The 27,225-nt window shown below is 46.2% G+C and overlaps 1 protein-coding gene across 4 annotated transcripts; it reads right to left on the bottom strand.

Annotated features, from left to right (window-relative positions):
* Window positions 1–66: 66 nt before the first annotated feature.
* boc (BOC cell adhesion associated, oncogene regulated) lies at window positions 67–24,072 on the bottom strand. Of its 4 annotated transcripts, XM_026179583.1 has the most exons (18): window positions 18,399–18,558; window positions 11,564–11,692; window positions 10,634–10,906; window positions 7,043–7,189; window positions 6,361–6,504; window positions 5,971–6,264; window positions 4,815–5,087; window positions 4,465–4,730; window positions 4,215–4,380; window positions 3,800–3,868; window positions 3,317–3,526; window positions 2,787–2,962; window positions 2,483–2,705; window positions 2,184–2,372; window positions 1,890–2,092; window positions 1,717–1,799; window positions 1,297–1,445; window positions 67–1,149 (listed from the first exon to the last, which is right to left on the bottom strand). In XM_026179583.1, exons 1-18 carry the CDS (start codon window positions 18,406–18,408, stop codon window positions 980–982), a joined length of 3,174 nt encoding a protein of 1,057 aa, XP_026035368.1. In that variant the 5' UTR covers window positions 18,409–18,558; the 3' UTR covers window positions 67–979. The 4 variants fall into 4 exon arrangements, with proteins under 4 accessions (XP_026035368.1, XP_026035366.1, XP_026035367.1 ...); XM_026179581.1 differs by lacking the exon at window positions 18,399–18,558 and adding an exon at window positions 23,779–24,072 and having other exon boundaries at window positions 2,483–2,962; XM_026179582.1 differs by having other exon boundaries at window positions 1,293–1,445; window positions 2,483–2,962; window positions 18,399–20,793.
* Window positions 24,073–27,225: the final 3,153 nt, after the last annotated feature.

Below are 27,225 nucleotides of genomic sequence, written 5' to 3'. Positions count from 1 at the left end.
GAAATTTTCTGAAAGACTTTAAAAAAGCTTAAAGAACTAATGCTCAAGATTCACAAACGACTCGACTCAATCTCATAAGCATTTATTTACATGCAATAGTGCTCCAGCATGTGCAACCACAGAACAGCTACACTTTAAAAAGAAAAAAAAAAGGGAGTGTAGATTCAGGATCTCCTTCATTTTGATTGCAGATGTCTCTGTCAAAGACTAACACTTATGTACCGACCAGTGAGGGAGGAATAATACTGACACACCTGTCGCAGCAGCCTCACCTGGCAGTCTTTTGGTAACCAGCAAACAAGTAAACACAGAAATGGTTGCAGTATAAAGTTCAGCTTATCAATGACTGAGTTAAAGACATTTTCCAGAATCTCTCCCATTCAGTGATTTAAAAAAAATATACCAAAACAAAATAAATAAACTATACAATATATAATCTCTTGTACACTACTGAAACAATGATTTATGTTGCATACACTTGTTAATAGTTTGTTAATGACGAACAATGCATAATACATTTGTGTTACTGCTATACAGAAATGACCGAGAACGTGATATCGCAGAGCTAAACAGCACCTCGTGACAGCATCAGACTGGGTCCGATTGTGTTTCTGTCTAAAGCTAAGTACCTAAAAGGTCCAGACTAAGGATGGAGGAAGGCTGGGAAAGACATGATTGGTGGGGAGGGTTTAGTTGTGAAGTGCTGAACTGAGAGGAAGTCCCTGGAGACTCCAGACTCTTCTTCACACAAGGAATAAAGGTCTCAAATGCAGACAGACAAAAAGACAACATACTACTCCCTTTGTCCGTGACATAGCGTGAGGAGATCTATGAATAAAAAGTCACTTTCTTTTCAATATGAAAATAACCTTATATACAGTATAATCGGACACTTATGTACAAAAGCATAAATATATAAATATCTGTGATACAAAAATAAATATTTTCTCTCTTTTTGTTTACGGTTTATTTAAGTCTCTCATGCATCTGTCACGCTGGCCGTCCCCTCGTCCTCGGGGGACGCTTCATTTGGGAGGATGTTCACTTCCTGTATAGCTGCATCTTGGGATTGTGGCGTTGTGGCTGCTGAAGAGGATGTGGTGAAAATCCCTTCGTCCTCCAGAGAGAGAAGCGGGAAAGATGCCGGCTCTGCGGTAAAGAGAGAGGAATGGTGAGAAGATGACAGGAGGATTCAACAACAACACCAAAACAAAGGCATCCTTAAAAGATGCTCGTTTGGTTGATAATAAAAGAAGAACATTATGAGCAGATATTAATGGAGACATCCTCACATACTTGGAGCGATGTCCTCCGTTTTGTCTCCACCACAGAAGCCGCCATCACCTCCCGCGTCCTGTGAGTTTAAAAGCTGATGTGGGGAGTTGAGGAGCTGGAGAGTGGAGTCATCTGGAGAATAGCAGGAGTGCTCAGGATGATCAGGGCCACTGAAGAAAACAAGAAAAACATATTTATTAGACTTTTTTTTATTGTCCATACCAGTTGTGACGTTTGGGATGTTCAGCCAACAAATTTCTTCAACATTTATCCAGGTGTTCAGTTTAAATTCTTGAGCCTGTTGGTCAAAATTCAGTTTTCTTGCTCATCAAATCAGGACAAAAAGGTTTTTTTAATGTCACTAGTTCATATTGGTAGAATTATTTTACGGTGTTAGTCCAGTACATTAAAAAGTAAATAAGTGTTATAATGAAAACACACCTGGTAGAATAGTGGTAAACAGGCAGGTGTCCATTGGGCTGTTGCAGCAGCGTGTCACACTCCATATCACAATCCACACTATCCTGCACAGACAGACGAGCATACATTAAATATTCAAACAAAAACTCGTGGATAGTATAAAACCTAGTTTTGTTTTTGTTTTGTTTTTTTACCTGCTGGAGGCCAGGCAGGCAGTGCTTAGGTTTGCCATTTGGTGTGTATTCTCCGTTGGCGGGGTACACGCCATGTGGAGCAGTCATGTGAGTATCCAGCGGGCAGTGGCCCACTAATGCAAGTCCCTGAAGAGGAACCATGGTGTACTGACATGACGACACGGGGGCGGCCACAGCGGGGAAGCACATGTCGGTTGTTTGCTCTGAAATGAGGACAAAACAGGAATTACACGGATGTGGACGGGGAAGACGTTAATCCCTGTAAAGACTCGAGGAACGGCAAAGTACACTCACTCTGTTTGGCCCAAGCCCGCCACAGGCAGAAGGGGATGAAGGCGACAATAATGAAGACGAAGGCTCCCAGGACAACGCCAACTATGAGGTAGGGGAGGTCGCCGGGGCGAGGCACACCTACACCGGGCGGTTCATACCGAGGGTCAGTGGGAGTCTCTGATGGGAGAGGCTTTTGGGAGTTAGGACGAGCTGTAGAAAAAAGGAGAAAGAGGAAAAAATTTAACTATTAGCAAAGAAACTCTTTTGTAAAAGACAAGACCGACTGACTGCGACAAGCTTTCGCCAACAAAGCACCTCACCTTTTGTTTCAAGGATGACGACATTGCCAAATTCGCTCTCTCCCTTCTCGTTGAAGCTCTGCATCTTGATGTCGTAGGCGGTCTCGGGCTGCAGGTCCGTAATCGAGTGCCAGTATCTGTCCCCTTCCACCACATCCTTCTTATAGTCGCTGTCATTATCGCTGTCTGTCGGCCGGTAGTAGATGTAGAAACCGTAGATGGGCGTGTTGTTTACTGGAGTGTACTGTCGAGGGGGAGAATAAATCACATTATAAATCACTGCAAGCTTGTTTTTGAAATCCTCAATCTCCTTCTGGACACTCACCGTCCATTTGAGAATGATGGTGGTCTCGTTGATGGCCTCATTATAGGTAATGTAGGGTCCATCGACGGGGCGTTCGTGTGTTCTCCCGCCAACCACCGTGTATGCCTTGGAAGGGGCGCTGGGAGGACTGGAACCAATCACGTTCACCGCTACCACACGGAACTTATAGGACGTACCTACAGGGAGAGGAACGGGCATTGTTCATCTCTGGGATTACAACCAGCCAGTGGCGCTTTCCCATTGTTGTGCTGATTAATGAGGCTTGTTTTCACTTTACTGTCTGTTTTCTTTGAGCAAATGCGATGCTGTGCTGTGCTTTTGACTGATGGCAACAATTACTGAGATGATTGAAACAACACTCATTATGGTGATAAATTTTGCAGACCATGGGAATGTAATTATGTGGACATCATTGTTGTAATGATATGGTACGACATGTCCTACTGCTCCCCCCACCCCCACCGAGCCAGAGTAAACAGCTTTGAGCAACAACGCTACAGTTTTGAAAAGAGGGTGTGAAGATGGCTGACCTTTCTCCAGGCCCGTGATCTCCACGGAGAGTCGCGACGGGGGGATGTTCTCCACCGCCGTCACCCAGTCCTCTCCTGCCTTCTTCACCTTCTTGTACTCCACCCGAAACGACTGGATGGGGAAGCCGCGGTTACCGCGAGGAATCCAAGTCACGTACGCCGACGTCTCAGTCGCTGTGGAGACCGTGGGCTTGTCGGGGGCTTCGGGAGCTGAAGAAAAGCAGGGAAGAGTGTCAAATGGAAGCTACAAACAGGGACAATATACTCAAACTAGTGAGAGAAAGTTCAACAACGGTCACGTTCAGGACTTACTGGGAGCTCATCCTTCAGGGAACAGAAATGCAAGAGAAAGTGAGACTTGTTAGTGAAAGGAGAAGGTGAAACTGTATCTAGCTCTGTTCATAATCAAAGTAATAGATTTATTAGTATTGTTAATCAGAGAGGAGTTTGTCTCAGTAATACACAGGACTGTTGAGAGCTTACGAGAGAGGCTTGGTGAGGGGACAGAGGGAGTCTTTGGAGGATCATTTGACACTCCCAGATTTTTGCGACCTGTGGACAAAAGAGATAAGGCACCACATCATCTTAAAGAAATATACTCCAAGTCATTTTTAAAGGAAAGGACTGGTGTCACTTTCTGACTCCCTGAGTCTGAGAAGTCAAAAGTTAAGATGTGTTTAAAGCTGTCAAAATAATGATTACCTTAAAGTGCCTCAGTGTTTAGCAAACATGACTCAAAACGGAACAAATAAGGGAATTTCTTGGAGACTATTTTTTTACAGGCAGATTATGCAGCAGCACGCTGATGTGAACTGACCACAAGTACCCGGCATGAAAAAAAAAAAGCACCTGGCGCGAAGACTGAAGGAATCTAGTAGGATAACAGCTGTTGTTGTACCTTTGCCGGTTCTGAAGGTCATCATGGCTGGTTGTCCCAGCCCTGCACAGTTCTTGGCAGTCATCTCGACCTCATACAAGCTGTCCGGCTGCAGCTTGGATAGAGTCAGCTTATGGAGAGAGCCCGGGATACTGGTGGAGGTCCAGTCTGCAAGAAGTTCTCCCACCTGAGAGGCAGAGCAGGCTCAGTTACTAACACAAGAACACATGTGTGACTCTAAAAAGTTTAGACGATGAGCTTCTTGCAGTACCTTTCTGTATTTTATCATATACTCCAGTACAGGAGGTCCATGCTCGTGCCGCGGCTTCCAGGTGAGCTCATAATAGTCAGCCTTGCCTGTGCGTGGCTGACTGAGGATGATGGGGGCTTCTGCAGGCATGTACCCTGGAAATTCTGAGCAGTCTAGAGGCAACATGGCACCTGCAACCCCCGGCCTCACAGGCGGCTGCTCTCTCAGCACCTTGTCTGGGCTGAGCGGGCGGTAAATGGAAGGCAACCTCCCTCGGGATAAAGTCCCTGTAACGAAACAAGAAGGATGACATCTAACATCTGTGAAATAAAAGAAAATCATCAACAAATTACCAAACTGAACCCACTCACCGGTTGATACGGTGATGAGGCGAGCGGAGGCCTGTGAGCTGCCCACCCCGTTCTCAGCCATGCACTGGTACAGCCCGTCATCCCGGGGGCCCACTTTGGAGATGCGCAGCCCCCGGGAGGTGAGGCGGTGGCGAGAAGACTGGGCGAGCGGCTGGGCGTTGTGGAGCCACATCACAGAGGGAGCGGGCTTACCGCGGGCCTGGCAGATGAAGCGCACCGTGTCGCCGTACACGACTTCCCGCTGCTGCAGCTCCACCATCACCTGAGGAGGCTCTGCAGGGAAACACACAAAGGAGAGAGGTGAGGAGGCCGACCTGAAACTCTGTGCATATGCATCTGTGTGGATCTAGGAAACATTTGACTATTTTCTGGTATTTGTAGACCAAACTACTAATCGAGGTAAACTTCGGCGCTTCGGTGAATACAATCGTTCACCAAAACACTTAATTGATCTCCTGATTCCTTAAGATTGCTTTACAAGTGCCAAAAATCTCCAATATTTACATTTTTATATAACTATTTTTGTCTCGCTAAACATCCAAACCCCAAAATGTTCTAACTATAGTGGAAATACTATGAGCTGGAAACAACATGGTTCGTGTTCTTGCTTGATAAGTGACTTAATCGATTCTGAAAACACAGTTGTAGTGTGTGTGTGTGTGTGTGTGTGTGTGTGTGTGTGTGTGTGTGTGTGTGTGTGTGTGTAAGGGGGTGTGTGGAGCCAGGCTGGGCCAGCTAGTTGATGGTTGGCTGCTTGTGAATGGGGGAAAAGACAGAGCTCATTACAGCTACAGCAGCACTCTGGCTTTAATTAGAGCCAGCTGCAGAGAGACGAGCCCACAATACATTCATACACAAACATGCACGCACGCACACACACACACACACAGAAAATCACTGTAAAAACAGTCATCCATAACCTAGACACACTCAATCAAGTCCTGGTGCAGAATAGAGAGCTCTGTCTCCACCAACTCTGTGTTGCAAAACACCGCCCACACTGCTCCTCTCTCACACACTCTGTACATACAGACCCCGTCTTGCCAGTCCGCCAAACAGGAGTCGATGTAATTATTAAATCCATGACACGGAAAAAACTTAAAACAAAACAAAAGTACCTTGTAGAGTCAAACAAAAAACACTTCATTTTACTCACCAAACACTTGGACGTCATAGAGCACCACGGCAGAGCTGGCCGAGCCGATGCCGTTGTCTGCCCCGCAAGCGTAAGTGCCCGAGTCTCCCTCGCCGACTGCATCGATAAGCAGGTTGCTAAGCAGGAAACGCGTGTTGTTGTGGAGACGCAGGTCCTGCCCGTCCTTTGCCCACGTGACCTGGGGAGTTGGGATGCCACTGGCCACACACTCCAGCACCAGCCGCTGGCCTTTAGTCACCATGATGGAGCGGGGTGCCGGCGGGTAAATGATCCGAGCCGCTTCTGATGTGGAGCCTGAAAGAATCGAGGCATTGTGCGCGTGAGCACCTACGAGTAAAATGCGTCCCCGCAAGACCAGAATGCCATGCTGAATGAGCAATAGTGACTCACGGCGTATGCGCAGACGATCAGCAGAGGTGGACGTTTTAACCTCCTGAGTGACGGGGTTGTAGGCAGCACACTTGTAGGGCCCCTCATCATCACGTGTGGCATTGGCTATCTGCAGGTTCCCTGATGGCATGATGAGGTAGTTCCCTGCAGGACCAAACAAAAACATAAGTCTGAGTGAGAGGGGTGCAGAAGAAAAGCAGAGAAAATAATCAGAAATACCACAGAGTCAAAGAGGAACCACAGAAAAACCGAGTCCATGTTGTGAAACAGCGTGGGTAATATGAGCCCTGTGTGCCATTCCAATACATAGCTGCACTTCCAGCTGAAGCCACAGAGTGGCACTGTCGAGTCTGACCCAAGTGAATGCTCTTCAACGTGGTATTCATTTCCTCACAGATAAGGTAGATATCAGTACCTACAGCTCCCAGGCATCATCAGCATACCAGCTACAAACCACTGGAGCTTTTCTTCTCTTCCAGGCAACTTAGAAGTAAATAGTTTGAAAAATAAACAACTGCATTCCCATGTTTCAACATTCTCCAGATAATGCCCTTATCGGTGGTTTTACGATGGGTCAGATAGCAGGATTATAGCATTCCGGTAAATTACGAAGATAGTATGGGAATTAAGGAGAGAGAGTGAATGCTATAAAAGATCTTGAGGGATTAAAGCAGCTGGTTACCTTTGGATGTTTCCAGCCACTCCTGTTTGACGCTGTAGCGAACCTGAGCCTTGGGCTGGCTTTCGGGGAGGTGACATTCAATAACAGCCGTGTTGCCTTCATCCACTTCGATCTCCTGCTGGTCATCGGGCTCAAAGTCCCGCAGCTCTAAAAAACAACAAAGACATGAGGAGAAAAGTCAGCGCCGTCTCATAGCTACAACACATTTCACCCTTCTTTCATCATCTTAATATGCAGTGTAAATCACGTCTAACTGCACATGTATACAGTCATTCCTCGGCTTCAGATGTACAAAACCGCAATATTCAGAGCAATAATAACTGTGCTGTTCCCATGTTGGGTGTCTCTCATGTCAGTCCGACTTTGCTGTGTTGTAACCACATTCCCACAGCTTCTCTAATGTTCCCTCTTTTTGGAAAAAAAACTTCTACCTCCACTTCTTTCCCACTGCTCGTCTTTACGTGATCCGCTGAAATTCGCAGGAATTTTAGGAAAGCACTTCAAGCTAATTTTTCTGGTGTCAGTAACATTTGAGTAGGCCACATTAATCTTGTCAAACATTATACCGGGGGACTGGAGCCGGGTCAGATTCTGTGGGAAATGGTGGGAGTGGGGATTACCGGGGCCATGTGCTGTGACTGTGTCCCACAGACACACGGTCTGCACAGCATAGACACTTATCTGGCCCCCTGACCTTCTAAGCCCCTGCCTGAGCGGCCTGGAGGCCTGGCATTGGGGGGAGGGGTCAAAGGGGAGAAAGCGCCATCCTATAGGGTTTCATTGCCATTTTATAGATTTGAAGCAGAGAGAACCTAACATGAGACAGAGAGAAGAAACAGGAGCAAAGAGAACAGCACAGGAGGGGAAAATAACACCCAAAGAAATTTGTCATTAAGGCGTCCAACAGTGAAATGAAAGATAAATAAAACTTCTCCAGGAACGTAATTAAACGTCTGCCAGCCTTTGTTGATTTATTCTTAACAAACACAGCCTCTCCATTCTTTCCAGAGCTGCTATAACTGGGGTGTTTTTCTTGGACCCGGCACACCGAGCTGCCCGTATGCACACACAGTCAGCTGATGAGTCTTTGTACACCTCTGTGCAGCAGCAACAGGAGTACCGCGCGCACGTCTCTAAAAGGGGGCAGGGATAGCTCAGTAGGTAAAGTGGTCGCCCCATGATCGGAAGGTCGGCGGTTCGAATCCACTTAACGGCTACCCTGAGGTACCCCTGAGCAAGGTACCGTCCCTACACACTGCTCCCCGGGCGCCTGCTTAGTGGGCTGCCCACTGCTTCACTGAGTGAATGGGTCAAATGCAGAGAAAAACAAGTAATTTCCCCATGGGGATCAATAAAGTATCCATTATTATTATTAATTCAATAAGCAAAGTTTAGTTAACAGTATCTATTGATAGGGGCTTTAAAGTGATTTACTAAAAGCACTGCGGGCAGTCGATTTATCCACCACGCACGCTGGATCTGCCCCCTCTGCAGGCGCCTGGGGGAGCTTTAATAGGCGTAATGGGGGAGATTGTCTAACACGCACGCACACATTAACAACAAACACACAACACAACCCTATGCCTGTGTCAGCTCTTATTCTGAAAGATGAGAATCCCAGCCAGGACATGTCAAGCTTAGCGGGGTGTGTTGAAGGGGAAAAAACCTCAAGGATAGGCCGTGTGGCGCTCCATTTGCAAAATCAATCAGGTGCTGTTTTTACAGACACCCCTTCCCCCACCTCATATCTCCCCACTCCACCTTCCTCCTCCTTCTCTTGGCTGTTTCTCCCAAATTCCTTCATATACACCTTTTAACGCCCCCTCTCACAACTCTACTGCCCCGCATTCTTCACAGGAAAAAGAAAAATCCCCTCGCGGGTGCCTCTCAGGTGTGCACGCGAGCGCGCGCATGTGATGTTTCTTGTGAGTGCATCCTGCATGGATGGAGGATTGATGGCATTCATAAAGTGAAGCAGACCTCCCGCACCACGGCTGCTTGGCAGGGCGAGAAGGAGCGAGAGAGAGACAGTACATTCATCATCTTTATGTGCAGCAGCAACAGGAGTCCCGCGCGCACGTCTCTGAATTATAACACGTTATAGCAACGTGTTGTGCGTTCACGTTGTGCAGATACATGTTTCTACGGCAAAAAAAAAAAAAAAAAAAAAAAGGAGGAGGGTGATTGTCTGCACAAGAATTCAAGCGGGGGAGCTTTTAAGTGATGCCAAGAAGACGCAGATTTTTCGGAGTCGGATAGTGTGGAGGGTCTGGAGTCAACGTATCCTGATCACAAAAAAAACATGTGCGTACAACTAAGAGGGCTCACAAGGAAAGGCAAGCACGTACACACTCCCCACGGAGCAGTTCCTTAGGCGGTTTGGGGGTGGCCGAGGAGAAGCAGTTATTAAATTAAAGAGGCTTTTTTGGGAAGGCGGGGCGAACAGACTGGCTCCACATGTGGTTGTCCCAGTGTGATTCATCCACTATTGGAGCAATCAATAACTTTTAATGCCTTTGTAGCTACAGCCTCTGGAGAAAACCCAAAGAAAAATAAGAGCGAGAGAGGTGAAGATGACAAAAAGAGGAGGATGAGGAGGAGAAAGAGAGAGAGGGAGACGGCGATAATGAAAGGAGGCGAGCTGAGAGAAAGTGACAGGGTGAAGAGTGAAAAACGTGCGAGGGGAAATGCGTGTGAAGATGATTGTGGAGGGATCCGAGGAGGCAGAGAATGTGACACCACGTCTCGTCTCGTGTCAGGATCTTGTCTCGACTGGCCTAAAAACAGCTTCCAGTTTCTGCAGCCGCATACATCACATCCCTACGCGTAAAACAATACTGGTAAAAGCACCCTCCCCACCCCCCTAGCTAATGGTGTGCTCTGCTGGGGCGTATACCTATATCCTCTGTCCACTCTTATCTCCACTCAGCCCTCAGCACAATTACGGGGCCATAACTTCTGGCGAGTCCTGCTGTCGGGCACTGCAGTGAGGAATGTGGTGTTGTGGGGAAAGCAAAGGGCCAATGAAGGTAGGGGGGCCTCCAAGCTAAGTCCTGCTGGTCCCCTTTCCTCCCCCCCACTTGCTCAGACTGGCCCCTGGGTCCCCTTCATTCCTCCAGCTCAGGTTTCACAGTTTCAGGCCCCCTTTTCAGTCCCACAATGGATATCAAATACAACACCGTACACTAGCAAAGCACTAAAAACGTCAGCATGGGGAATCATTTATTTTAACACTATTAAATTGACGCAGCTGTTTTTTGTCTGAGTACACAGAAGAAAAACTGCCTGACTGTGCAGAGTTAATCCACTTATTACTGATGTGCAACAGATTCTCACTGGAAGGACCAAAGCTGCAGTAGGTTTATATTTTTTTTCTCCCCAAAACCACAAGTAGTGGAAAAGTACGAGGTTTACAGTGATGTACTGGTAAAGGTTTAAAGCAAACAAATGCCGCCCCTTCACTGCTTTTGTTCTACTTAGAGAGAGAGAAAGAAAAAAAGTCCAACGCGTTCTTTGGATATTCTGACAAACCAAAAAGGGGCCCCTTTGTTTGTGTTTATTTGTCACAGCTTCGTGTGGGTGGCTACTCACTGGCAGCAGTGACGTTAGCAGGCACACTGGCTAGGGCTCCGGCGCTGGTGCTGGCCACACACTGGTATCTGCCAAGAGTCTGATTGGAGAGAACTGGGATGAACAGGCTGCTGGGCCTCAGCACTACACCCAAATCTCCGTCTACCAGCTCATGGCCGTTGAGGCGCCAGCTGATGTTGGCGGAGGCGGGACGGGCACTGCAATGCAGGGTGACGCTGCCTCCCAGCTTCTGCACCACGGATGTGGGCTCTTCGTTGAACGCCGGCACCTCGTCTGAGGAAACGATTAACAACAAGGATTCAGATGCAAATTAGAAACTCTTCATGTGAGCATGCGTATAAAAGATATTTACACGTCGGGGAACTGATATGTATGTTTGCCATCATTTCTTTTCTTGATTAGTTGGAAATCCAAAGCAAAGTTTGACGTGATTAAACCACAAAATTTCCTACAACAGACCAAGAAAAGCAGCAAATTCCCAGACAAATGTTTGGCTTCTTTGGTTGCAAATTTTGCTTGAATCAGTGAATGAGCTAATCGCCGTGGCTCCACATACAATACTTGCATTATTTTTAGTGGCAAGAACAGCTCATGCACACTATTCCCGCCTTCCAATTTCTTTCAAATAAACTGCTGTACCTGCTGCCAGACACATAACATCTCACTCGCTGTGCCTCAGCCAGAATATTTTGTCCCTGGCAAGGACTTACTGTGCATCAGGTGTGTAAAGGCACTCAGTAACTGAGGGTAGAGTGAGGTAGAAAACTGCCACAGCAAATTGTGACTGAGGGCATGAAGACAGATGGATGGAAAAAGGAAACATTTTCATTATTACGTTGCTTACTGTTAATACACAGAGAGAGGAAATAGGCACTGGGATTACAGTGAGAGTGGGGTCCAGTACTTCACAAGCTAATGTTGTTTACTCACCGGTGAGTGAAGCGCCGCTCTGCAGGCAGCACAGCAGTACTGCGCCAAGAGCGCACAACACTGGAGCCCTTCTCTTTTTCATCCACGGAGTCCAGTCTTGCTTTCCAGACATCTTCCATACACTACCCCCTGAAACACACAACAACAGGAGGTGGTTAGAAAGGTCACGTACAGACTCTGAGCAAAACAGGCTTTAGTCAGTTTGTTTCAGTCAAACCTGACTGAAGCAAACAGGCAGAACTGCACCGAGACACGCATCCTCCATCTAAACAGCGCGCAGCTCCCTCTGATTGAATTTTACTTGTATACACACGTGCACGAACAGGCGGCCGCTAACGAAACACAAGCCAGGCGAGGCGGCGCGCTCAGCAGAAAAACTCCAGACACAAATAAAGTCTTTCTTTTCTGTCAGCCCCCATCTCACCGTTGACCCCATCCCCTCCCGCTGCGCCCGCACCCATCCAGCCCACGCTCATCAAAGGGGCGCCCTCATTCTGCGTGCCGTAACCCGACCCCTCCACCTTCCTGCTCAGGTGTAACCGATACAGGTAGAGCGGTATGAAGAGAGGGAAGAAGATAGAGGAGAAGACTAAAACACACAGGCTGCTTTCAAGAGTTTGGACAAAGAGCAACTAATGAGAGGTAGTAGAAGGGAGGGAGGCACAGGGTGGAAATGTATATATATCCTAGAAGTAAGGAGTGAGGATAAGATGGATACTTAAAATACAAATAGAGAAGTTGCTGGTAATGGTTAGTCTATTAACGGTTAATATAGAAAGAGGGGAGCTTTTCTCTCTCTCCCCTTGCTGCCAAGTTTCCCAAATTCTTTCCTGTCAGGTTAAACTAACAACTTCCCGTCAGGATGAGGAGGGTGGTCCTGCAAAACTAAATCTCCCCTTTCTCCCCACTCACTCGCTCTCTCCCTCACATGCACGCATGTCCTCGAACATACAACGGTCCCGTGAGGAACCTGCAGAAGTGGAAGCGGCACGCAACTTTGAACATGCATTTTTGTTCTGAGCTTAATAAGGCAAAGGGGATGATTAATGAAGCCTGCCTGCACACCAACGCGCTCACACACAGAGAAGGGTCCCAAGGCAGGACAGTAAGAGAATGGAAACTTTTACAGTGCACCTTCATCATCTAATGGTAGCAGTGAAGAAAAAAAGATTATATATAAGTTTGGCTGCCTGGCACATGAAAACGAGCAGAGCGGTAGGGTGATGGAAAAGCAGCTGCAACAGCTCCACAAGGCCACACATCACTCTCTGCTCCGTTTTAATTGCACATTATGAATGTGTAAACAATTTCAGATGACTAATTCTCGTGCCATCAACAGCAACAAAGCAGCGCTCTGCGTGGAAAAGACAGCGTGGCGCAGTAATGATTAGTCAGCCCCGTAATGAATCGAGTTTATTTACACCAAGAAACAGAACTTTTTTCTCTTTTTTTAAAGCTGCTAAACGCTCCAGTGTTCCAGTTGTTTTTGTATGCTTCCTGCTGGGTGTTGGATTTTAAGATGCTACAACCCCCGCAAAAGCAAAAGGGAACTGGATTTGAGTGGTAACTCTACATAATGCTATTAGCACTGATGCAAAATTTGTATTAATACCCTGTTAGACAAAAACTCCAATCACTGATTTCTCTAGATTCACACATGTGTAGACCTTCTGTTTATCTCTCATTGTGACAAGCCCTCAAGAATGAGGATAACCCTTAGTGTCAGCCCTACATACATGTACAGTTTCATTTAATCACTCATCCACACAAAGTGGCTCATCAGTAGCGGGCTCACTCTGTAAACAAACAGCATGCTACTGTGGGGACCAGGAGGGAGCAGAGCTGAAGGCCTGTGGCTTCTGTGGCTGGTCACTATATGGACACAACTCAGTACAGCTGCCCATAAAAAACACCTACATCTCTGTGGAGCACCTGTCCCGACTGTAAGAGTCACTAACCATAAACCAACTACACGCACAGCGGGACACGCTACCTCAGCGCGTAGCCCTCCCATATGTCCGATTTCTCATTCTTTTCAAAATAAAAGCACTAGCAATCAGACGAAGGACAGAGCTTTGTTGCAAAGGCACCTCGTACAATATCACTCCCTTAAAAAAAGAGCCCTGCTTCTCTGAGTGTGTCTGTTGGTCTGATTCATTAGCGAGCTGGGTCCTGTGTTTGCTTAGCGGATACCCTGCGTCAAGATGAAGAGTTGCCCTGACATCCATGTCCAACTTTTTCCATCACTCCTTCCCAGAGAAGCCAGAGAGGGAAAGAGGAGCCTCCCACGCATCAGTGACACTGATAAAAAACAGAGCACACACACACAGACAGCTCCCCTAAATTAAAAGCAGTGTGCATGTGCACTGGTGTGTCTGTTTGTGCGCACATATGCCTGTGACTGTTTTGTTACAGCCCTACCCCATGAGGAACGACGCCGCATGGCAAACACATTGTGCGAACAGCTTTGCGGTATATGAGACATACTTTAGTGACAGTGCAAGAGAGGGAACTCTGTGAACTGTTCAAATCTGCCAGTCCCACTGAACAAGTATGACTAGAGTGGAACCATTTCTGTAGTCACAGTAAGGACCTGAAACTCGACTCGCTACAGTTTTGATGTAGACCAGTAAAAGAGACAGCAAACGATGACAGCGCTGTGATTTTTAGATTTTGGGTAGCTGTTTTAATATTTATCTTTTGGGTAATATAGCTATTTTTTAGTTCAATTAAGGATTTTGTTCATTTAAGTATTGAAATAAAAAAAAGTCTAAACTTGCTGACATTATTGAAAGATTTTCAACCTACCCCTGCAACAGGTGGGCCTCCATGCAACATATGCATTAAATAAAATGTGAAAAATCAACTTTTTATAAGCATAATTGTGCATATACACTGCTACAGATCCATATTAAACAGAGTTTCTGCAGGATTTCTTCTATCAGATCCATTCTTGTGGTTTCAGCAGGTTTAGATTTTCCTACCCTCCCTCAGTGCCTTCATGTTCCCTTTGAAATTTAGGGAGGAAAAAAAAAAAGACTTTGATGCTTATTACATCTATAAAGGTGTCAATAGAGAAAACGTTTTAATGGCACATATCCATGTATTGCACAAAAAATCCTTTCCAGACAGTTCTGTTCAAACCCTTTAAACTCATCTTGGTTTATCGTGATTAAAAAGTTCATTTTCATGGGAGGAGTTTTTAAGGGATTATCTTCGACTGCTGTGGTATTTTAATGGTCATCTCAGGGAGATCTTAAAGGTGTCTTGACTTGCAATTTGCTGTGAACACTTAATAACTTGCCTTCAGGACTAAGGAGTGATCACCTTAATAGTACGATTAAACATTTCTATCCAGGTGGGAGTGTCCTCAGGGGCAGAAACATATGAAAAATTATGAATGTAATTGTATGATGGCCAACCTTTTACAAAGTGCTTTCATCATATCACAAATGAGGGAATATGTTTTGGAAGAATTACATTCCATCCCTCCAGTAGAGTTACCATGCGGTGGACCAACACCATTGGTTACTGGACACAGATAGCTGTGGACAGCCAAACTAGCAATATACCATTTTTGTGTCCTCATGGTGTCCGCCTTGAATAGGCATCCATTCTTTGTGTCCTTGTTGTGCAGCATCTGCAAGGTCACGAAAAATTGGCAAGCACACGGATGTCTGCTCAGAGTCACGTGTTCGCCCTCGGATACCTAAATAAGCGTCACTTGAATTAAAACGGATGTTGGCCCATTTTGCATACTCTGAAACCAGAAGAAGAAGCTACTCTGTGCGGGTTCTTACTCCAACACCTGTTTGGAGAGGGCGAGGAGAAAGCACAAACAGCAGGCAGTGAGAGGTTGTGGCGGTGGTGTGCAGGCATGCATCACGAGCTGTAGGTATGCCGGTGTCTCATATGCCGTTGTGGGGCAGAGACACTTGACAGAAGTTCATTGTGAGCGTGCTAAGTAAAGACACTGGGGCCCCCGTTCTCCTGGGCCACTGCCGGTCCCATTGTGCCCCTGCCTCTGTGGATAAATTCATTTTGACAACCCTGCTAATTGGATAAAACCCGACTGGAGCCTCCTCCCCGAGCTCTCACATTCCATCTGCTTTCTAGCACGGAGAAGACGAACAGGAGAGAGAGGAGGCAGTGAAGGGGTATCAGGGTAGTAACTTCTCGTGAGGAGCTGAGCTGTTGAATATTTATCACCTCCCCAAAGTCCCCTCTTGCGCTCCCTCCTCCTCCCCCAGTTTTTACGTCTTTTTACAACCCGTGCGCTCCCCTCCACCCCACCCTATCCTCCCTTAAGGTTCTCCAAACACCACAAAGCCCCCCCTTTAGATAAACACATGCGGTGTCAAGTGTTAGGAGTGCCGGGGGTTCAACTGCCCCGCTCGGGCCCGCAGCCCACAATGCCACGCCGCATAGCTGTCATGCGGGAGGCCGGTTGCCCCTGGCGACGCTAACAGGCAGAACGCACCTTAATAGAGTGGAGAGTCATTGTAAAGCAGTGAGCCGGTGCACAGACAAAGACCCCGCAGACCCCTGGAGAAAGGGGAGACGCTACTCTGAAGGGTCCGGGGAAGAGCTGATGGGCCCTGCTCAATGACCAAAGAGAAGAGGGAGGGTGGGGTGGGGGGGGTGCTCAATGACCAAGAGGTTTCTGTAGTGGTGTGTGGAGAGTTTGTGGAGGCAGAGAGGAGGAGAGAGAGTTCGGTGCCTTTAAAGACTGATGTGAGCTGGGTGAAGGGGGTTTTATGGATGCAGGGGTAGGTGGGTGGGTGGAGAGGTTGACTGAGAAAGCTGAACAGCGACTCAAATTAATAGAGAGGATGTCAACTGGCAGGCGAGCAGGAGGAGAGAGCAGAGCCTCATCAATGAGCGGCTGTGTTCGAGGGAGCGTGTGTGAGAGCGTCGCTGAATGTCTCAACATATTTTCTCCTCATTCTGTCAATCTGTTGGCTGGCCTCTTAGCCTGGCCGGGGTTTTGGTGCTGAGTAAAGGAGGAGGACGCGCATGGTCCAACACAACCACATCCGGTTTACCATTAGACCATCACACAGGGCAACTACATAAAAGATGAGAAGGGGATTTTTATTCCAACAAATTCTCAAGAAAACACTGAGACAGGCGTCACATGTTAGCTGCTGGTCAATGACTTCCTTGTTCTGTTAAACCTAGAGTCCAACACCTAAAGATTTTCACCCAAAAGCTACATGGATTATTGACTAACCCGATTAACCAACTTTAGAAAGTCATTTATAGTTTCCTAAACCCCCAAAAAGACAGAATCAAAAGTCTTGTTTTGTCGAACTCGCAGTTTGAAAGCAAAAATATTTTTACTTCATTTTCTGCAATAATAAAAGGGAGAGAGGGAGCACATGCTGACACTGGAGATGCCAGCGTTAAACCAGCTAGTTTTGCAGATTATTCACTTAGCTGTTTCCGCACTAACTCTGCACATGGATTTTTTTTTTGGTCACCCAAAACGTCAAAACTCAAATATGTACATATAATCTGAATAGAACTGGGCAGAAATACATGCGGTTTTGTGTTAGTTACTTTAGTATTAATGCGTGTACCTCTGGATGTTGCCCATCTCTACTATAATGCAGATAATGCAAAAACTGAAGCGGACAACCTCCGTTGTTTTCCCTTCTGCCAACTCAACACCAAAACTTGGCAGAGTCTAAGTCTAAAAATCGATTCCCACCTCTCTTTCCACTCCCCCGCAGACAAGAGGACATTATGGAGTCCCCTTTGGCATAAAAATGCTGCCCAACAGGTGGAGAGGGGGCCAGCTCAAATCCTCCACTCAAAACATCACTCGTTCTCATGCCACAAAAATTACACATCAAAAGCATCCCTAACGAGGTTGAGAACCTACCCCCTCCTCCTTCATAATACGCTCTCTCAAACACACACGCACGCTTCACAAAGTATTAACGAGCTATACGCCCGTCCAAGCCCTCCTTCACCCCCTCCCCAAACCGACACTAACGAGCTACAGTGCGTCTCGGGGATTAACGAGAGGGATCTGGACAGGCCTGCCATGTAGAGGAGGGGGCGTTCTAATCAATTAGGCACTGAAGCATTTGCATAATTTAGATAACGAAGCCGAATTAACCACGGAGAGCTAATTATGGTGCCATGGTGAGCACATCCACCCACATTCTTCTGCCTGGTGTGGGATGCCAGCGTGCCCACCAAGGCCATGGGAACAGGGCTGGATCATAGAGGCTTCCTGGGGAGTTAGTTAGACCTGGAAGGATGGGAGCGAGGAAGAAAGGAGTAGAAAAGATAGAATACCAGGGTTAGGAAGACAAAAGAATAGAGAAAGATGTACAGAAGAACAGGAAGAAGGACACTGAGACCATTCCATATTCTTACTCCATATTAATAAGGAATAGTATCCATTATTGTTATGGAATAAGGATATGGAGAATGATTAAGATAGAAAGCTAGAAGAACAGAAAGATGGATAGAAACAGATGATAGAATTAAGGATACAAAAGCAAATAGAAGCATAGCAAAAATGTTAGAAAGATAGACGGCAGGATACAAGGACAGAAGGATGGATATAAAAAAGGATGATAGAAATAATTTTTTTTTAAAAAGAATAGAAGGATGCCAAGAAGGAAAGGAGGACCGATAGAAAAAAGGATAATACCCAGGATTTCACAGTACTCATCGCACAAACACACACACGCGCGCATGCAGTTACATATTTCATTTACCCACAACCATTCTCTCCTTGCACAAGAAGCACACACACTCAGTGACACATAAGCAAGCAATCACACAAACTCCTATTACATGGTAAAAGTATACTCACAGAGGCACATAAATATGCAGACCTCAGGAAGTTTTTCCAACACCAAATGTCAACACGCTAAAAAACAGGCTACCACTTATCCCAAGCCCGAGAAATAAAACGCACGCACGCCGCGGCATTCACGCATGCCAATATAGACTTTCATAGCTGTACGTATATGCAGCCTGCTCTTTGTGTGTTCCTGCGGCGCTGGGAGAGAGGGGAGGGAGAGAGGAGGGATACGGGGTGGGTTAAAGGGGGCCCCCCAACTCTTTTGGCAGCTCATGCATCAGAGTGAATGGAACCAATTATAAATCAAGAGCAATTTCTCCCCATTATTCAGCAGGAACCGGGAGGGGGGGGGACTGGCCCTACAACTCTCAGTGGGAGATGAAGGAAGGAAGAGAAAAGCAGAGCGGGTGAAATATTATATGAAAAACAGATACGAGGAGGCATTAGGAAATTGAGATAAGGTGGGGGGGTGACAGAAAGAGAGATGAGGGAATGGAGAAAGACTGTAAAGTTAGAAGGAGCAGGCCAAATGAGAAGGTTATAGGAAAAAACAGACATGAGGATGAATTGGGAAATGGATAAGAGGCAGGAACGTGAAGAGAAGGCGATGGGTTCGGCTGCGTCAACTGAGTTTGAGATGGTGCAATAGCGCCTGACAGCCTAGCTCATGGTTATCGAGTGAAAGCTGCTGCATCTCAAAGACATTCTTGGGAAGGGAAACAGCTGGAGGAGGCTCTTTTCAAAGAGAGCTCTCAGTTTCAGGAGCAGGATTTGTGAGACGCAGTAAAGCAGAGCTACCATTTGTCCTGTCACTCAAGGCCACGGATGTGCATTATCCTGCATAAAATAAAAACCTCATACAGATACAATTTGGACAGCAGACAGAGCCGCGCTGTCGATGGAAAATTCCAGCACTGATAACCTCAGGGGCCCAATACCTCACTAATCTGGTGCCCAGTGATTTATTCTGTTGAATCATGTCTTCTCCTGCCAGTCTGACATTCTTCGATGATGAGTTCTTGCTCTCTGGGGCAACACTTTAAATCTGATTATTGGTTGTAGCTCTGGGATACAACCCAGATTCCAGCTTTTTTTTTTTGTTGTTGCCGCTTTTATTGATCTATAACACAAGCTGGAGAAAAGAATACAACGCACTTATTATTCCAGCGTGCGTGCAGGCTCAGCGCGCCACACTCAGCGAGCCCGCACGCAAAAGGTGAGAAACTTAAGGAAACCAACGAAAGGGAGGAAACTTTTCCAACTGAGTGCATGAAAGAGAGCAGAAAGAGCAGGAACGTGACTGCGAGGCTTAAACCGAGCGGTTCCAGTCAGAATGCAATCTTAAGCATGTGTGTGAATGATCTATTAGAGCGTCTGGGTTGCTTTTGGCTCGTAATAACACCCCCCTAATCTTTGTCCAAATATCTGCTTTGCACACACAGGACTATTTGTCTGCACACACACACAGCTTTCTTACCAGAGTCTGGAGTTGATCAATGATCTAACAACACTCATACCGCACTCTCAATGTGCATTTGTGTGTGTGTGTTTGTGTAAGAGAGCGAGAATGAGAGTACGCCCTGGGTAACTTCATTATCCAATCAAGAACTTTTACTTTAAGCAGATCAACTCAACTAGTTTAAAGGCTTTGGATAATCTCTATAAAGCTGTTAAGACACTGGCTGTTTTTAATATACATATATGTGTATAAACTGAACACAGACGTGCAGATATGGTTTTGCAAACGTAGCCTAAAAGCGGGCTTCTGTAATGGAAAAAGCTGAACAACCATCTCTTGTTCAACAGACTTTTTCCCTTTCTTTCATTGCATCTAATTTATCTTCATTCCTTCTTCAATAATCTGCTTGATCACAGCCAAATTAGCATCTCCAACACTGTCAAAACTTTCTAGTTCCCCCCTTTTCTTTTTTTTCGCCCACCTCCCTCCTCACATTCCTCTCTCCCTCTCACTCTGTGGTCCTGGCTGACAGGATCAAGAGAACAGAGGTATGCAGCCCCAGGGGAGGTGCCTAGACCCCGGCCACCTGCCAGTCCAGGTGTCCCTCTTTGGTTATCTGATGTCTGACTGGACACAGAAACCCTCCTGAGGGAACGAGGCTCAAGTCCAAGCTTCCAATCTGTCAGTGCGGGAGGACTAATGCACCGTATGTCAACAGGCCAATAATGTCTGGCAGTGGAAAATGAGGCAGCCTTATTTGGCAATGAGTGTGTTCCTCGCTCGTTTATGAAAAGTACATTAACCCAGAAAAACATCTGCTGAAATTATCAAGTAAACTAGTCACACTTCTCTCTCTCTCAAGTCTTTAGTAACCCTTTTTCTAATGCACTAATCTCAAAACCACCACGCAGGTGACAAGTAATACATTCCAGTGCAAGGAGATGATCTTGATGGGAGGGTAGCTACCACACACACACACACACACACACACACACACACACACACACGCAAAGGCCTACAGATTCTCTCTGCAGGCTGTTATGACTGCATGAGCGTACCTGCTGTCAGAGATGAAAGCGTGCCCCCAGGATGGAGCTTTTTCTTCTTCACCTTTGTCAATTAACACGGATGTTACACCCACTACAACAATGGCCCACTACAACAATGGGTGCTTTTCAGAACCACAGTGAGAAACTTTTGGCTCCCAAAACCCGAGGGCGAGCGCACAGCGGTCCTTATGGATCTGCTGGCTATTCGCAATCTTGAAATGCATCTTTAAAATCCATTTATGTCTGCAGACTTTGATTTAAACCCAGATGTGAAAACACTCCCGGCTGCATGAGGGGTTAGTTAAAGCCTGTCCTCTTTGCCTTCATATCTTACATCATACCTCAACATGGCAAAGTCAATTTGGAAGCAAAGCTAAGATACGAGTGAGAAACTCTATTTCTGTTGGCGGCAGACCCAAATCCACACAGTAACTTTTCCTCACAGGCTATAACACATACGAAAGCTCAGCTCCTATAGGATGGATGAAAACTATCCAGCAACAGGCAAAATAGGGGAAAACTGTCTGTCTGGCAGGTAACCAAGATCAATGAAATTTAATTTCACTGAAGAAAAAGAAGGTTCTGCTGGTAACAGCCACATGAAACTGTAACCGAAAGACAATAAAGCAAGCTTCCTGTCCATATAGTCTTCATTCGCAGTCCTAAAAATGTAAAAAAAAAAAAAAGAAGAAGAAAAGCAACTTAATAGGAACATTGTATGGTTTTTTTTAACATTAATTACAGTGTAATACACATATTATAGAGGCTTGAAACATGCCTGTGGTGCAGCATAATACATTGAGTCTGCTTTACTGTATGAAAGCATGTTAGTCTTCATTTACGAACCATCTACAAATGAGAAATGGCACCGCCTTGAGAAACATAACCAAAAACTTTTGAAAATGTAGTTTGGTATCAGAAGACTTATTTCTAAGAACTTATTTCGTATTTCTGTGAGAAATATCTGAAATGTTTGCTCAAAAATGTGTTCTCCCATCTTTAACACGTGGTTCGTGTTCACAAGTCAATAATGGTATGATGGTATTTAAACTTTTATGGGGAAATAAACTGTTTGAAAATGATAGTTTCTGCCCACAGTAGCAGCAGCTCCAATATTTTTGCTTAGTATTGCACAAGATTGATTAGCAACTCCCATAATTGTCCCCCCCCCCCCATTCCCCACATCAGCAATCAAAGGGGCCAAAGCCCTGTGAGAAACAGGCAGATAATCAGACAGGAATCATTTAGTTCAGCTTTGATCCACCCGCCTGCCAGAGATGATCAACAAAAACAACAAACCCTGCTACCAAACAAGAGGCTCCTTTTTTACTGAGACCAATTAATTCGCCCAGAAGCTGTGCGCCTAATTGGAGGAGGCCAGGCCATTCGTTTCGACTTTTAATCCAAGTGACATTGATTCAGCGGGAACAATCGGGCCCTCTTGTCTGATGCCATGTCTGTCACTGAATCGCGAAGCCGTCCTCCATGCAAGGCAGTGGAGGCTAAATGTAGACTAATCCAAATAACAAAACGACACCTGGGGTTGGAAACTCGAGCCCCTGCGGCTGTTTCTGCAGGCCTCCATCCGCCTCCTCTCCACCCCTTACCTCCTTTCCCTCCACCCTGGGAGCCTTCACGGTGATGCAGCCTTTGGCCAGCGCTCAAAACTCGGGTGGGGGGATCAAGACGAACATTTAGTCATTAAATCAGACCTGGATGAGGGGAAGGCATCAGGGGAGACTCTCCTGACAGCGAGGCAGGATGCAGGGTTTCTCACCAACAGAGGTGCCAGTTTACTGGAGGCTTTAATGAGGTTAGTCTGACACCAGGACTTTGGTTTGGGGGTGAGAGGGAGTGAGTGGGACTCCACTCAGGTAGCAGTGTTTGGGTTTGTTGATGACAGCAGAAACATACAATCTGGTCGGGGCTTTTTTTGAGCACTTGGAGGAGGGTTGTGGGAAAAAAATAGAAGATTGCGGTCTAATGCGTAAACGTAACCAAACTGTTATGTTAAGATCCAACAACTTTGATAGCACTACATAAACTTCAGGGGGAGGGAAGGGGCAGGATTTTTAAAGATGGCTAAGCAGCACCGTAAAAAAAGAAATTAATTATTTATAAGAACTCTGAGAATTGGCTCTCGTTCTTTCTACTTCCTTACAAATCTACTCATCGGAGGTCACTGCTCACCCGCTTTTCTATACCTCACCACAACGATGCTGAGCATGAGGGTGATGTTGATGATATGGGGTAAATCTGGCAGAGCTCACCATGTCTGTCTCCTGTTACCCTATGGGAGCGACTATAGGCTGCGGCCTGCAAAACGTAGACACGTTTTCCCAAAGAAAAACGCAAGTATACCTAAACACACAGCCGTGAATCTCCGCGACGTGTTACGAGAGGTCCGTAGCTCTTCATAAACACGCATCGTGGTGAAATAGTCGCCAGAAAAGTGGGGGAAAACTTTGGGGGAAAATACGGACGCGAGACCAATCAGGGCGCAGGCTAAGTCCGAAACCAAAGTCAAATTTTTCCTTTTTTATATAAAAAGCAACTTCAAATCCAAAATCTGACCTCGAGGTGCGTCCCAATAATGCACGTCTGTGTCACGGGAACTTTGTAGCAGAGTTTTTGTGGATCATAAGGCTGGAGAAAGCGGAGGAAAAAAGCAAAACAAATGCGGCTATCGAAGCAGAGACGCCAGCATGAACGAACTAGTGATCAAACACCAAGAGTCGCACATTTCTCTGAAACAGAGTCACGGATGAGCCGGTGAAGTGCCCACAAGAGTGGGAAAACACGCAACATAGCCGATACGTTCATGTATAAAACTGTAACAACAGCGTAAAAAACACGGAGCGCACGAAGCGGTCAAACTTACCAAAACTGCACTGCTCGGCGCTCGCACCTCGTTTTAACCAGGCGATCTTCTCTTCGCGTCTCTCCTGCGTTTAAGTCCCCCAAGGAAAAAAAAACACAACAGTTTTCGCTTCTCTTTTCCCTCTAAAGCCTTTGCTGCTTTAGTAATTTACTGCGATGCCACCGACATTTTCTTCGGCTCCCCCAAGTTCTCACATTGAAAGGCCGTTTTTGGATGACTGAGCTCTCAAACAATTCTCCCTTTTGCGACGCCTTTTCGGGTCCTCCCACTTCCCAAGCAGGAGGAGGGATCTGAACAATAGGGACTGGCTCCCAAACTCCCAGAGCTGGGTAGGTACTGCACCGCCGTTTGCCCCTACAGAGCGTATGCACAGCGTATGAGGACTTTGCAGAGATTGTGCTTAAAAGTAAAATGTGTAGGGGTGTTTTTAAAATGCAGATGGAGATAACTGTGAATAGAAAATATTTTTTAAAAATGAAGTTTTCTTTAAACTTTGGTGTTCTTTAGGAGGAAAGTGCGCCCCCTCCCCCTCCTCCTGCTCTGTTCCCCCTGATTTGCTATGCCTCGGTCCCCACAGGGTTTGTATTGACCCCCGTCCATTGAGGCCTGTAGGCCCTCCAGTGCAGCTGTGTAAGTGCTGTGCTGTTGTTGTGTTGTTGTGGACCGGACAAGTGTAGTCAGGTCTGTGCAGCACACACACACACACACACTCACTCTCATACTACAGTGATCACAGCTCGAACCCCCCCCTGTGCTCACTCTGGAATTCTCTTCTTCACTTCAGTCAGCACACTTTGAAACGAGGGGAACCATTCCTGTCCAGTTCATTAATAACTGGGTATTCCCAGATCACAGGGTTTGATAGAGGGGTCTGCTGGTGGGAAGCCTTGCCTCTCTGAATGCAGGAACTCCCACCATGATGTACCTGAGGGGTTGCCGCATCCCTGCAGGCCTTCACTGTCTGACAGCCTGTGGTATTTCATGACACCTGTTGTTCTTGTCCAGGTGAGAGTATGTATGTGTGCACACCCGGTTTGTCTCATTTGGAGATGCTGTGTGTTAAACTTTTATTGGATGCCCAAAAATAAATAAATAAATAAATAAATAAATAATCACAAATCCCAGCAGGATGTTTCAGGTCCAGGATGTCTTCAAGGAGTCATTAATCGTGGGTGTTTTCCAGTGTTGTGCTGCAGTTTGCCAGGACTTTGCAGGTCCTGCCAATGTTTTGCTGTTGTTGCTACTGAGCAAGGCTCTGTTTGTATGCGGTTCCTTCACACTAGCGCCACCCTGCACTACAAGGTAGAGAAGAGAGAGAGAGTAGAAAAAGGGGGGGACTCCCATCGCCTCAAAAACCCCTCCATGTTCTCCCCCCCTCCATCTCTCCATGCTGGGCAGGATGAATTAGCCCAGGGACAAAAGGCTTTGTGGGCTGGCCATGAAAGGCCTATTAACCATACTGCATCCCCCAGAGGCCCTGCCCGCAGGACACCGCCTCCCAGAATGCCACTCTCTCAGCAGGCCGCAATCCCAGCATGCACTGCTTCCCTTCAGCACTAACCCCTGTCACCCCTGAGCCTCGCTGTAGAGCCCCACATAGATTGTCATGTAGATGATAATAAATGCTGTTATGAAAGTAATGGGGGGTGAGAAGCAGAGAAGGGGGCTGTCAGCGGTGGGTGAGCATGCGGTGTGATTTGTGCAGTTTACCCACAAAGACTCTGGGCTGGATGGAGCAAGAGCACCGGGTGAGTTTTGGGTGTCGGCTGTCAGGTGTGAATCCATCCAGTGTCATTACTGAAAGGTGCATTGTTCATTAGCGAGGGGATTTTTCTTTTTCCTCAAGGGTCTCAGCTTTGCAGTGGCTCCTCTTCGCCCTATTGTTTACCCGGGATCCATGACAACGACCCACTCTCTCCCTCCGTCTCTGTATCCTGCTGACCTTAGCAGCTGTGTCACTTCCTTGGTTTGACAAAACCGGAATGAATCGCACACACTTGTGCTTTGTGGTGCAAAGGTGTACTAAATCAATGCACTTAATCTCACATTAATGGGGGGAAAAAGCAGAAGAGGACTCACGTCTGCTCTCTTTTTTTCACTCTTAGTGGGTGGTTATCGATTAGCTGTCATCAACAGAACTTTGCTCACGTCAAAAATGGCGATGAGGCTCTCTGCTCTCCTCACCTTTGGTCTCTGTTATAAACCATTAACCTCTCCTCGTTTCTTTCTCAAGATTTCCTTACTGTCTCCTTCTTTTAGAGTTGTGTGTTTGCTAATCCTTTCGATCATGCCAAGTGTGTTTTGTTGTATTACATGTTGTGTTGTTTCATCTCTCTACGCCTGTCTGTCTCTCTATACTTTCCCCTTAGTCCTACCTGTAATACCGGAAAATAAAGCTGACTGTTCCGTTTCTGAAACAACATAAGCGCCATGACACGACCATGGGTGCAAATTGTGGGGGAATCATTAATTTATTCCATGGCGAATTCCTAAGCTTGCTCACTTAAAAACAAACAAACAGTCTCCAGTTTTTATGGTAGTTTCATTTTAATGGCGAGAGACAGAATATCAACTGAAAGTCCAGAAAAAACACATTACATAAAAGTTATGAAACGATGTGAATGTCATTGAGTGTCATTGAGTGAAATAAGTATTTGATCCCCTACAACCAAACCCGAATTCTGGCGCCTATTGGCTTTGTGCCCATGTGGCACACAGATTACTATCAGTCAAGTCAATCAATTACAGATTCTCCTCATTTTAAATCAGTATGTGTATAAAGCTTAAATCAGTTTCTCCCATTCCAACCTCTCCAACACCATGGGCGAAATCAAAGAGCTGTCAAAGGTCGGAAGGTTGGTTGGACTGAGATACAAGACCATCAGCAAGAAGTTTGGAACGTTCCCATTACTCCAACCAGTAAGGCCGATTGCAAGACTCCCTGCCGGAAGTTCCTTCTTAACAAAAACGAGACATTTTTACCTCCAAGTGGGATCATTTGATTATTTGTTTTCTCTTTGTAACAACATAAATTCTTATAAATTCCCATCCCTACTGAATCCAGAGAAGCTTCTGGATCCACTCAGTTTTCTCATATCCAATTTGATGTCTCTTCCAAAAGGTGGGCAAAGCCACACAATTCCATCCATAACTTCTAACAAACCAACCGACACACAGGCTAACCAAACCAATCACACAAATCCACATAAAAACAATCCTTGGCAGACATAGAAAGAGACAAAAACACCAAAAACAAAACAAAACCTAAAATGGGGAATATAATAACATGTGTTCAATAATATTTAATCTGTTTAAGCTTTCCCAAAATGCATCTAAGATCTAATAAAATTCTAGGGTCCATTAAGTCTGTCATGCCTATCCTCAGCTTGGAGAATTAAAGCAGACTGGTGCACTGATAGCGAGTCCATCAAATCTTGATGCAGTTCT

The sequence above is a fragment of the Astatotilapia calliptera genome, chromosome 9 (assembly GCF_900246225.1).
Source record: "Astatotilapia calliptera chromosome 9, fAstCal1.2, whole genome shotgun sequence".
Classification (NCBI taxonomy): domain Eukaryota; kingdom Metazoa; phylum Chordata; class Actinopteri; order Cichliformes; family Cichlidae; genus Astatotilapia; species Astatotilapia calliptera.
This window is presented reverse-complemented; position numbering and strand designations above follow the sequence as displayed.